This window comes from Otolemur garnettii, unplaced genomic scaffold, assembly GCF_000181295.1.
Source record: "Otolemur garnettii isolate 467f Iridium unplaced genomic scaffold, OtoGar3 scaffold00124, whole genome shotgun sequence".
Classification (NCBI taxonomy): Eukaryota; Metazoa; Chordata; class Mammalia; order Primates; family Galagidae; genus Otolemur; species Otolemur garnettii.
In genome coordinates this window covers 4790113-4803823 of record NW_003852519.1, presented here as the reverse complement: position 1 = coordinate 4803823, position 13711 = coordinate 4790113, and the positions used below count along the sequence as shown (strand labels likewise).

Here is a 13711-nt window from a genome sequence, read left to right as displayed (position 1 = left end):
TTCCTTCCTTCCTTCCTTCCTTCCTTCCTTCTTTGTTTCTTTCTTTTTCTGTCATTTCTTAATTTCTTCTCTCCTCCCTCCCTTGAAAATCTCTCACTCTTACTTTCTTTTGAAAATAAGAATAAGAAAATCTATCCTCTGACATTACAAAGATTTTCCATGATGAAACAGTACAGTATGTTAAAATGTTTCACAAAATATAAAGAGTTTAGCAAAAGCATAGTACTGTATGATAATTTTTATTAGATTAGAGAAGACATCTAATGTGGTCCCTACCAGCTGGAGGTAAGAAGGACATTCAACTCTCCTTTGTCACTCCGGGTCTTTCCCCTTTCCAGCATCTGTATCACCACGCACGTTCCTTTCCAGCCTCCTCATCTCTGTATGTGGCAGAGAAGTTCCTCTCCAGCTCCTTGGAAAATAAGAGAAATAAGAAAGACATTGAAAGGAGAAAGAGAAGTAGGAAAGAAAAACACAGCCTGTGCTCTCCCGGAACTATGATAATATTCTTCTTAATTTTTATGTAACAGATTTCTGAGCTACCTGAAGTTGTGCCATTTTCTAACACACTGTTGATTAAGAACAAATAAGCCTGGTAAACAATGGTTTTCTCGGGGGTAGGGATACAAACAGCTCAGTTTTTATAGGATGTATTTCCAAATTGTCTTAACTGTGTTACAACGGACATGATTGGCTTATACATTCTAAGAGAAAAGATAGTTCAGGCTGGAGGGAAGTAAATCCCTAAAATACTGGATGAGACAAGACACATATTGAAGGAAGTCACACTTAGAAAAAAGTCAGCCTATCACCCAAGTTGCAGTGATTAACATAAATATTTTAATAAGACAATCACGTAATGAAGACACAGAATGAAAACACTGATGATGTGACTTGGTGTCTCAGTCGGTCTATGCTATATTTATTCATCTTTTTCTCTACTTACAGGCACAGCTTTATTATTTGTGATTGCTTTTCCCTTGGAAGATTTCTATCTGGGCTCTTACCATGTGATGAACCACATACCCAAACAGGAACAGAACAGGCTGCTTTACGTAGCCCTGTTGACCATCTGCCTTGGCCTGGGAGGAATAAGAGCCATCGTTTGTCCACTGAATGCTCACAGCCTTCGGGAGTATGGCTCCAAGAAACCAACGTCTTTTTTTAACTGGTAGGTACAGTTGTTAGGAGAGAGAACAATTTTATGGCATACCTCTCTCTTTTGAAATTTCTCATTGTTTCTGGTCTCATTGTGGTAGCAGTTATTTCATGCTGGCATTGATTAGGTAGGTGAGGATGTGATGGCACCTGTGATGATGACTCAGTCAGGAATCATGGTAGATTATAAGCCAGATACACACCAATGTGGTTCCCCAGCACCTTCCTGAGACACACTAATAAATTTACACTCCCAGTAAAAGAATGTGAAGTGGCTTGCCATGTTGAATAGAATATGGCTGGACCAAAACAGGCCTGGTGGGAGCTCAACTCTGCTTACCCGGAGCTAACTGACCTTGCCCAAGTCGTTCATTGACTGAAGTCTCTACTTCAGTTTGTTTCTGACAGGAGATAGTAACAATTCCCTTGTTTTAATAGAGGTAACATTATGTATATTGTGGCAAAGAACCTGGCACGTTGTGAGTGGTCAAAAAACAGTGATGGTTATTATTCGCGATGTCTATATTGTAATAAACTAATTCGGCAGGATTATAAACTTCACAGTCCAACACAGAGAGAAGATGGAAAAGACAAAAGAAGTATTTCACAATATGTCAAAACATCACCCAGCACCTCTGTTTCTCATTCACTTCACCCCTAATACCGGGAGGTCGGGGGTGAATCTTTGTCTCTTTCAGTGAGTTCTTCTGCCATTTAAGGAATATGGCTTTTAAGAAACCAATTTCTATTGCTAAATACAAATTCAAGAAAAAACTTGTAATTTAGATCTTAAAGTATGGCAGTCAGCATTTAGTATAAAATTTCCCTTTTTGTTGTGCTATTATTCAGCAATGAATATTAAATACAGGTGAGATACAGTGTCTTTTGTTCCCTCTTATCTATGAAATAGGTTGCCAACATTTCTTCTAAAATAGTCTGTCTTTCCATCAGTGTTTCCAATGGATAAAAACAATGCACAGACAGCAACAAACATGTTTAAAGAAAATTCATAATAAAAGCAGTAAATAAAAACAGTTTCGAGTAAGTCTAGGTATATGGCCTTATCCCAGGCAATTACTATATTCTGTCTCTCTCTTCCTTCTTCTTTTTTCCTTTCTTTCTTCCTGTTCTTTCGTCCTCCCTCTTTTTTTTACTTTGCCTAATTATATTCATGTTACAAAAGCATTCAGGCCTATTTTGGATTAAGTCCTAATGTCAGAGCACAGTGCAGTTTTACCAAAAGTGGAAGGGACTCTTTACTTCCTTACAGCAAATTCTGCCTCCTTGACCTGCCCAAAGGAGAAAGAAAAATCCTTCCTTTTTATTCTATTCGGAGGTTTTAATCCTTAATTAGCAACATCATTTTGATTAAATAAGACTCTGGAGGATTAAGACTGGAGAGCAATCAGTTGTTCGGAAAGATAGCTCTGGAGAATTTATTGTACTGTGGTCTTAGTCACTCAGAGTTGTGTTTAATCAAAGTGACATTTCTCAGTGTTGATTACAAAGGAGACATTATGTGAATGAAATATTTCCTTTGGGAAACAGAGGGGACTCCCAGTGGGTTCGTGCTTTAGGGCTTTGGGAAGGGGGTTGGGGAATGAGGTAAAAATGAATTTCTGCAGCTGTGAGAAGCCAGGTGAAATTTAGGATGAACATATTTAAGTTTTAAAAATTATTTTCTAATTTCATTAAAATCTCTGATAGCATTTTAAAAGTGTGAAGTTAAAGCATCTAGAAATGTATATTAAAAATGAGGGTTTTATTCTTTAATGGGAAAAGAGACTATTTGGATGATAAGCTCCTTATAGTCTGAATCTGGTTGTTTAAGCTTTTTTTTTTTTTCAGTTTAAATACTAAACTACAGGACAACACTTTATGAACATTCACTTAACTTACTGCAGTTTGTAGGAATGAACACTAATTCTGTTCCTCTACACACTGTATAAGTTGGTGGCAAAATGGGTAGAAACCCCACGGGGCAGCCAGATACCTGGCAGAATCCTGGCTCTGTCGCTTAGGAGTTTCATGGTTGTTGGCAAGTTTTTTAGGCTTTTAGAGTCCCAGATTCTTCATCCACAAAATGGAAATACCTTAGAGGACTATTGTATCGCTTATACATAGTATATAAAGTCCCCCAGCACATTAGAGGTATTCAAATTATGATGGCTATTATTATTGTTGTTAAATTCTTAATAAGTTAACAGTGAAAACCATTGTCTACACGCTAGGAAAGAGGGAATCCATTTAAGAAGAGGTCATCTTTAAAATGGACAGATGATTAATTCATAGTCTCTTTCTCCAAGTTGAAATTACCTCTAGAAATTACAAGCCTGGTAAATATAATGAATGTCAGTAGTATCTTTAAAAAAATAACATAGCACTTGAATCCGTAACCACTTGATGTCTGCATTCAGTCCCCCTTGCAGCACAGATGTCAGATGTTCTTAGTTATGTGACCTTTGATGGGATTTGTCATTGCATCTACACGACCTAAAGTTTCCCAGTGATCATGTTAAGTGGCAAAGACTGGAAGTCTCAGGCACTGAAAACACCACTTCTGAGAAAAGCTGCCAAACGTAGGTGAGAAAACCACTCCAAGCCAACATTACCATCTGGTCCTGAATCTGCCTCAACCATGTACCTCATTGAAAAAATAAAGCCTAGCTCCCTGAAACTAAGAGCCATAGTCATCTGAGTCATCTGCCAACATTCTTGTGCCATTATTGAGATCAGAACCTGGCTCTTTCAACATATTTCAAAATCTTAGGTGTACAAACAAGAATCACTGGGCTGGAGACCACCTAGATAAATTTACCTGGGCAGATTCTTTTCTGGATACAAAAAGAAGGTGGATAATTAAGTCTGTTCATGGGCATAGTTTTAAATTCTACCACAATTAATCTCAAATCTTGTTTCTGCATTTCTCTACTTAAATCACCTGATAATTTGTATCCTATCTACATATCAGAGTCTGCTGCTAAGGGATTACAAGAGTTAATTAAATATGATTAAAAGACCAAAACAGGATATTGGTAAAATTACCGGGAAAGTCTGGAGACCGATGAATACCAACTCAGGAATTTTGAATGTCTAGTAATCAAATTGACCCTACTGGGTAGCTGTCTCATACTGAAATCTTCCTATTTTCGTACTATCTTACTCACATTTAACAGCTTTTATCTTAGGAAACACTAGAGGTAAAAATGCATTATCCCACAACATTTTTCCAGAAGCTGTTTTAATAAGAACCGGAGCACTGGGAATAGTGATTGTCAATCATACATACACATTAAAGCCGCCTGAGGATGCTTTTTAAAAAGTGCTGACGCCTGGGACTTGCTACCGGACATTCCAATAACGGAAGTCCGGAGACCAGGACTTTTTCCTTAAGCTACCGAAGTCATCTGAGTTGAGAACCACTACTCTAAAGCAGTGCTGCTGGTTTTATTAATCACTTAAGGGCCTTGTTAAACATGTTTCCCAGGCTCCACCCCCAACATTCTAGATTAGAAATTCTTAGGCCAGGTGGGGAATATACATTCTTCACAGGTACCAGCATAGTTTATTCAGGATGCTATAACAAGTGACTCTAGACTGGGTGGCTTAGAAACTACTAGTAGAGAGTTATTTTTCACAGTCCAAAAGTCTTGAATCCTGAAATCACTGTGATGGTTCCTGGCAAGGGTCTTGTTCCCAGTTGCAGCCTGCTGGCTTCTTGCTCTATCTTTATGCAGTGCAGGGGGCAAGGAGCTCTGTGGGGCTGCTTTTATAAGGGAACTAATCCCATGAGGATGGTTCCATCCCCATGATCGAAAGCCTTAGCTCCTAATACCATCTCCTTGGGAGGTAATGATTTCAGTATATGAATTTGGGTGGAGCACAAACATCTACATCACACCAAGTCCCTCATGTGATTTCGAAGATCAAGCGAATGTTGGAAATAATTCCAGAGCCATGAGGAAAGAGCACAGTCTGCGATTTCTTTGAAAAGAAACAGAACTAAACATTAATTGAACATACCCACTGTGTGCTAGGCTGCTATGGAAATTTTGAGTGATTTATGGCAATTTTCATCACACTTAAAAATCTACCGATTGAGAATTTCTACAAATTCACAAGAAGAGAGAGAAACAAAATGTAAGTCTACATTTAGTCTTCCACAGTAAAATCATAATTTATAAGGTATGCCTCAGTCGACAAAATCAAAGCAGTCCATGGAATAATCTTATTAATACTCAAAATATTCTCTGAGCTGGATACTGAGAAGTAATAGCCTATAAATAGCTTTGAAGAAATCACCAGACCTTCCAAAACTCTAATGCACTAGTGAAGTTTAATAAATGCTACCCACTCACCCTAATAGCAACAGACACTCCTTCTTCACCTTTGCCAAAATTGTAAGCTTTCAGAAATACACTCAGAATTCCACTCTCAACATATATTACCGTGGAAACCAAAGAATATTGAAAGGGGGGAAATGACAATTCCTTATATGTTTTATGATTTATGTTGCCTCCTGCTTTTTCTTAAGCCCTGCCTGGTCTCTTTTAAGCTTGAAAGGTACATGAGTGGGCACTTATTTTTATTAGTAAACTCTAAGACATGTGGCGGTTCAAAGATCCTAAATGCAAGAAATAAGAAAACCATACAAAGAAACAACTTTTAAAATTGGAGTGTCGGCCGGGCGTGGTGGCTCACGCCTATAATCCTAGCACTCTGAGAAGCCAAGGCAGGAGGGTCATGTGAGCTCAGAAGTTGTAGACTAATCTGAGCAAGAGCGAGACCCCTTTCTCTACTAAAAAAAAAAAAAAAAAAAAGGAAAACTAGCAGAGTGTTGTGGTGGGTGCCTATGGTCCCAGCTGCTGAGGAGGCTGAACCAAGAGGATCCCTGGGGCTCAGGAATTAGAGGTTGCTGTGAGCTATGATGCTATAGTACTCTACAAAGAGTGACAGAGTGAGACTCTGTCTCAAAAATAAGCAAATAAATAAATAAATAAAATCGGAGTGCTGATGAAAGAACAGGGAATGAAGAGAGAAAGGGAATGTAAACAGGTTAAAACACAGAGAGGTAGGGAGAACAGAAAGAGGGTGAAGCAGTCCCCCAAATTTCTTAATATAACTTTTTAAGTCTTGCTGTCTAGTCACTAAAGTCTATCTTTTTTTCATTCACCTTTTCTTTAACATCTCTGTTGAAATATAAATATACAAATAAAAAGGGAAGAACTATAACATATTTATTTTCCAATACATGGCTGCCATAATAGTCTTTGAGGTACTTCGGTGAGCCAACGGTTATGCTAAAAGAAGCAACAAAGGACCGCGGCCATCCACCATGAAATCAGAGCCCAGACACTTCAGTGACTCTTCCCAACAGTTTTATTCCTCTTCAGTTTTATTCCACTGAAGAGTCACAAATCTCCTGGTGCATTATCTGAATATTGTTCAATGCAGAATAAAATACTTTCTCGGGAATCTTTAAATTGTCTACTAATGCTATGAAGACTTGAAACTCTCCCCTTTTTGATACCTTGTCATGTTAGGAAAGACCATTTTAAATCATTTCTCTTGAAATCGCTGAAAAGAAATGTGAAGTACGTCAAAACTGGTCAGTCTAAGAAATGACAAAATAGTTGAGTAATTTTAAACTTATTACTAAATAAGTGAATATTTAAAATAATCTCAGAAGGATTGCTGAGTTTTCTAGCAACAAAATTTCTTTCTCATTTGTATTCAATACCAGACCAAACAAACAAAAAAAAAAAATTAACACTTGTGTATGCTCCCAGTTATTTGCAGTTCCCAGTCTGTATTTAAAAGTCGACTAAAGAAACATATTTTTTCTACTCCTTTCAATTTTCCTTAATCACTGGTATTTGTTTTGCTTTAGTGCTTTGTTCTCTGACTTTCTATATGAGAGGTGCTTTATCTATTCAATTTGCTAGTGAGCTATGACATGAACGCGGACTTAATGGTGAGTTTGAAGACTGTGGATTTTTTTCCCCTTTTATTCTTTTACAGATGATAACATATACAATTTCACCCTTAATTTTCTATGGCTTGTCCTGTCCATGGATCAACAAAGACCTATATAAAACATGCCTGTACCGGGTGATTCTTTCAGAAAATTACACAATCAAATAGGCTGGGTGACATTTGTTAAAATACATTGATTACTTACTCACGTGAAAGCTCTCCTAGACACAGGTATTCCACACTGTAATTCTTTCGTTTCTAACTACCTTTCACAAGATTTAAGTCTTGGAATAGTTATAATTTTCCTTGACCCTCCTTAGAGCAATTCAGTTTATTATTACCGTGTGGTGGACTGAAGAGTCACACAGTGTCCTCTTGAATTTCCTCAACCATGCTTAACATTAAAAAAAAAGGTATCCTAAAGATTGAAAAAACTATAATATTGCTTTCAGCTACAGCTTCTCTAAGGTACTACAGCCACAACTCAAGTGTGCAGCTTGCAACAGCATGAAAGGATAACCCAAGGCTGAGCCTAGAGACACTATGCAGTTGTCCTAGAAACTTCTAACTGTACCTCGTCTACATTGTGGTAAATAAATTTCTGTTAGTAGGTTACAGTAAATTGGTTTGCTCGGAGTAGCCGTGTTGACATCCTCATATTTTTCCAGGTCCATTTTTGAGAGGTTTTAGTTTAGGGTTTTGTTGTTGTTGTTGTATTTGATTGACTTTTTAATATGAGATACCATGTTATTAAGCAATTTGTGATTTACCACGCATTTATTGTGGACCTGGTACTGTGCAAGGGCTCGCGGAGGTAAAGAAGTAGAGTTAAAGAACAAGGGGTTGCCCTGAGGGACCTTCACGGTCTATAAATGAAAAGTTAAACTGACAAAGTGATATAATTAGAGAATGAGTATTTGCTTTAGCAGTTCAGAGAAGGAGCAAGTCCAATGTTCAAGTGAGTATTGAATGAAGGAAAAGACCTCGTTATGGGACTTTGAAAGTGAGACAAGGCAAGTTAAGGGACGTGAAAAGTTACAGAGATGACAATGAGTAGGCACGTTTCCGGGCGCTGTGGACACTGGCCTGATTTGACATGCATCGTCTTTCCAAACATGCATTATGTGTCTGTTCACTTCCATTCCTTTCCTTTGTTGCTACCACCCTGGGCCAGTTCCTTCTAAGCTCTCAGGCAGATTACCACAATAGCTGTGAATTTTCTCCCTACCATGCCCTGTCTCCAATTCATTGAACTGACTTTATAATTTCTTATTCTTTTTTCATTTCACCATATTACCAGGCCCTTGCTCAGTTTCTCTCCCATGGCTTCCCAGTGTACTGAGAGTAAAATCCAAACTTATTACTATGGACTTCAAGGCCCAAAATGATCTGAAACCCACTTACCTGCTTTATTTTCTCTTTTAACATTCTATCCTTTGCTTACTGTGGTCTAACTTCATGGCTCTTTTTGTTCCTAAAATCAGGATGGGAGAAAAGTGAAGAACAGGGACAACATTTGCTTAGCACTGGACAGCTACAGCCTGTGTTCTTCATTCACTTCTTACAAAAATCTTGGAGCACGGGATCCTTACTTTTAAAATTATCCTGAATACCTGATAGTGCAAGATCACAGATCATGGGATTAGTAGAGCTGTAACTCAAACTCACGGTCTTTCCACCACCTTTCCAAGGTGATGGTGGACAATATTTATAATTAATGATACATGTATATAAAACATGACATCAGAGACAAGTGAAAGGTAATTTCAAATGTTAAAGCCTGGATTAATAAGGAAATGATAGTGTCTTCAAATTGATAACTGCAATGACTTGGAATACTAAAAGGATATTTAGTGCAATCAGCCCCTCCTTAGAAGCTGTGCCAGGATGATGGCTTCTGCTCACCGCAGCAAACCACAGCCCTGTAAATTTGGCTGTGTCACTTTGGTTTTCTAAGTGTCCATCTGAAAAGAGGAAGAAAACTTTTGCGATCTTGCGTTAGGCAACAATTTGTATGAAACAACCAACCCTACAAGTATGATTTGTGTAATAATAAAATTGAAAATTGGACTTCATCAAAATTAAGAATTTCAGTTTTTCCAAAGGTACTGTTCAAAGAATGGAAAGATAAGATACAGACTGGAAGGAAACATTTGTAAATCACATAATTGATTAAAAAAACTCACATCCGGAGTTCATAAAGAATTTTAAAAATTCAATAATAGGGCTCAGTGCCCATAGTTCAGCAGTTAGGGGGTCAGCCTCATACACTGAGGCTGGTAGGTTCAAACCTGGCCCAGGCCAGCTAAAACAACAATGACAACTACAACAAAAAAAATAGCCAGGCATTGTGCAGGATGCCTGTAGTCCCAGCTACTTGGGAGGCTGAGGCAAGAGAATCCCTTAAGCTCAAGAATTGGAGGTTGCTGTGAGCTGCGATGCCACGGCACTCTGCCCAGGGTGACATAGTGAGACTCTGTCTCAAAAAGAAAAAAACGAAAATAAGAAAGAAAAAGAAAAGAAAAGTGTCTTTTTTTTTTAAAATCGGCAAAAGATTTGAACAGAAACCTCTCCAAAGAAGATACATAGATCACCAATAAACACACAGAAAGATGCTTACCATCATTAGTCATTAGGGAAATGCAAAATAATACCACCACAAAGAGATAACAATACACATCTGCTATGCTAAATATTGGCCAAGATGTGGAAGGATTAGAACTCTCATACACGTGGGACAATTTTATAAAATGTTGCCACTACTTAAAAACCACTTGGAAATTTCTCAAAATGTTAAATGTACATCTGTCATATCACCCAGCCATTTCACTCCCTAGGTTCTCATCCAAGAGAAATGAATGTCTATGTCGATACAAGACTTGTGCATGAATATTCATAACAGCATTACTTGTTATAGCTATATGCTGGAAAATCTATCAACACATAAATGAATAAACAAATAGTGGTATATTTATTGCTTGGTAACAAAGAGGAATGGTGAACTACTGATGAGTAAACTTCAGAACAAGTACACTAGGTGAAAGAAACCAGATTTTAAAAATGTGGATAATTTGATTTTTTTTTAAAAAATCTAAGAATTGCAAAGAATAATGACAGAAAAATGATCATGGTTGCCTGAAGATAGAGAAAGGGTCATAAGAAGAGGAAAGAGGTTGGGATTACAAAGGAATGTGAAGGAACTTTTAATTTTTAATTCACTAACTTCAGTGGGGTAGTGATTCCATGGGTGTGTACATATTCAAAACTTATCAAATTGAATGCTTTAAATACATGCAGTTTATTGTCTCTCAATTATATCTCAATAAATCTGTTAAGAAAACAACAGAAATCAAGACAGAACAATATTGGCACAAGGATAGATTACAACAATATTGGCACAAGGATAGAATACAACTGAGAGTCAGAAAACAGAACCACATTTGTGTGATCAATTGATTTTCAACAAAGGTGTCAAAAAAATCAACAAGGAAAAGATCATCTTTTCAATAAATTATACTAGAAAAACTGAATATCCATACGGGAAAAATTACACATGACACCCTACTGAAAAATTAATTCAAATTGGATTATTGACCTTATGGAAGATCCAAAACCACAAAACTGATAAAAAAAAAAAATATCATAGGGAAAAATACTTGCAACCTAAGTTCAGAAAATATTCTTAGAGGACACAAAAAGTGTGAGCAATAAAGAAAAAAATAATTGACAAATTGCAAATTATTTTTTTAAATTTTGGGGTTTTTTTATTTCCTTGCTTAGTTTTTATTTTTATTTCTTTGATTTTTTTTTTGTTGTTGTTGAGACAGAGTCCCACCCTATGCCCTGAGCAGAATGCAGTGATGTCATAGCTCACTGCAACCTCAGACTCAGGCTGTGGGCATCCCACTGCCTCAGCCTCCAGAAGCTGCTAGGATTACAGGCACGCACAGTGGCACCCAGCTGGGTTTTCTTTCTTTCTTCCTTTCTTCCTTCCTTCCTTCCTTCCTTTCTTTCTTTCTTTCTTTCTTTCTTTCTTTCTTTCTTTCTTTCTTTCTTTCTTTCTTTCTATGAGTCAGGATCTCACTCTCGCTGAGGCAAGTCTCGAACTCCTGAGCTCAAGCAATTCTCCCTCCTCAGCCTCCCACAGTGCTAGGATTACAGGTGTGAGCCACTGTGCCTGGTTAAATTGCAATTCATTAAAATTTAAAATTTTTATCAAAAGATATCATTGAGAAAATGAATGGGCAGGCCACAGATTGTGAGAAAACATTTACAGAACGTGTATCTGACAAAAGACGTGCATCCAGAGTACATGAAGACCTTTGAAAAATCAGTAACAGAAAGGCCAACTACCCAAGTTTGTTTTAAATGGAGGACTTCTGGTACTGGTCAAGACAGAGTAGCTTTATTTCTTCCAAGTATTCAGTCCTACATCTAAAAACCCAGGACATGACTCAGTAAACATTGGGGGGAAGGGTTCTGAAAGATGGAAAGAAGACAGACTCTGTCTGGGGACCTTGGAACCTGAGGAATGACAGTAATGAGTTTCCTGGGTTTTTTTCATTACCAGTGGGAAGATGGAGAAGCTAGGATACTAGGAATGGTCAACAGCAGGCACGGGGAGAAAGCTGGGGTGTGACAGGGAATGGGAAACTCCAAGAAAAGCCTGTCCCTTTTAGCCAAAGTATGAGGGGAAATTAGTTTAACATGAGAGAAAATCTTTTTGACAATATCTGCCTTTCTGTAGCCAAACTCTATGAAAAAACTACCTCCCCTCCGGAACACACATGTACATACACTGATGGCCCCATAGTTTCAGCAGAGATGAGAGGGAATCTAATATTCTACACACCACACACACACACACACACACACACACTCACGCACGCACGCACACACCAGGAGACTCAGGCAAGGACACTCTGATTCCCGGCTGGGGTGGTGTTGTCAGGGGGACTACTGAGGGAGCTTAACTTTCGTTTTCTGCCTAGCAGAAACAGACAGTGCTCTAATTCACCCTCCTGCCTCCTGGGTGGTGGCAGCTGGGCAAAGCAGGGAGCTGAGTCTCCAGGTCCAACCAGCAGGTGGTGGAGTTAGTCTTCAGTCAATTAACAATCTGATTCCATATCCTCTTTTCCTCTTTCTCCTTCCCCTCACTTTGTTGTACTCCCCTGTGCAAGGGAAGAAAAATACTGGTTAAGATTCAACTCTCCACCTATGTTGTACACAGGCATCCATATGAATCTGGGGAGAAAAATGCAAAATCATGCTGTGCTCATGTTACGTTCATGACCAGTAAAGGGCCCCCTTCCCATTGCCTAGCAAATATACAATATCTGCTCAGTCTCTCCCCTTCTCTTTTATATGACTATGACTAAGCCTTTTCTTTCTTCTCAAACTTTCAATATCCTCTTCACATAGCCACTTTTACCTGTTGATTTCACTTTCTTCTTCACTTAGGAAGTAGAAAAAGAAGGGAGGGAGGGAAGAAAGAAGGGAGGGAGGGGAGAAGGAAGCGAGAAAGGAAAAGGATCAACAGAAGATGACATGACATAGGATGATGCCCATGGATCACACTCATATATATATATGTGTGTGTGTGTGTGTGTGTATATAAATTGTACAAATTTATATGTAAATAAATATATAATTTTTTCCATAGTTTATCATAAATATATATTAAAAATTATATATAAATATATAAATAAATTATACAAATGTATATATATAAATTGTACAAATTATATAAATGAGTAAATTTTATTATATTTAATTTTACTTCCATAATTTTTTTTGGTTAATGTTATACCCTCTCCTTTGCACTAGTATTCTAAAAGCAGAATTTAAACTCAATAAAAGGTTGAAAAGTAGACATTATTTTCCCAGAATTTGCAAACAAGACTACTTGGTAGGTATCTATTTGTGATAACTAATCATCGAGAAGAGAAACCAAGGTTTTTACTCCAATGTCACCCATGTCTCTGGTTTCATACCTATGCTAGGTGTTCCCCTATACTTTGAAAACTGGAATACACATGGGAAAATCCAAGTCTTTAACCATTTAGCCTTTTCCAGGTTTATTGAGGGTGTTGAATGACTAGGTGTTGTCTCCAAGGCTTCATTAGCACTCTCTGTAAGAGAGTTGAGTAGTTGCTGCAGAGACCTCATAACCTGGGAAGCCTAAAATATTTACTATCAGACCCTTTACAGAAAAAGTTTGTCAGCCTCTGATTGTGATGAAAAGGAGCATACTCTTCCACATCTGTTCTAAACAGAAATAAAAGAAAGATAATAAAATTGATAAGACATAGTTGTGATGTGTGCACGTATTAAGAAATCTGATAAACAATATTCAGACCACATGCCATTATTTCATAGCTTACATCTGAACAAAAGTATTAAAGTTGGCAATTGTTATCCAAAGTAGCTCAAAGACTTTTTTTTCCTTTCTATCTGTATACCACAGGTTTTATTGGCTCATGAACCTCAACACAACTGTTGTCTTTCTGGGAATATCTTACATTCAGCACTCAGGAGCCTGGGTCCTTGTTTTACTTATTCCTTTTATGTCTATACT

At 37.7% G+C, this 13711-nt stretch overlaps 1 protein-coding gene across 1 annotated transcript in view; it reads left to right on the top strand.

The window, feature by feature from the left end:
- SLC15A5 (solute carrier family 15 member 5) overlaps positions 1–13711 on the top strand; it is a 76764-nt gene that overhangs the window by 3875 nt on the left and 59178 nt on the right. Inside the window, exons 2-3 of the mRNA XM_003797793.1 lie at positions 949–1171; positions 13601–13711. The exon at positions 13601–13711 is cut by the window's right edge and continues 2 nt beyond it. Coding sequence (XP_003797841.1) covers positions 949–1171; positions 13601–13711 — 334 coding nt within the window. The remainder of the gene's footprint in view (positions 1–948; positions 1172–13600) is intronic.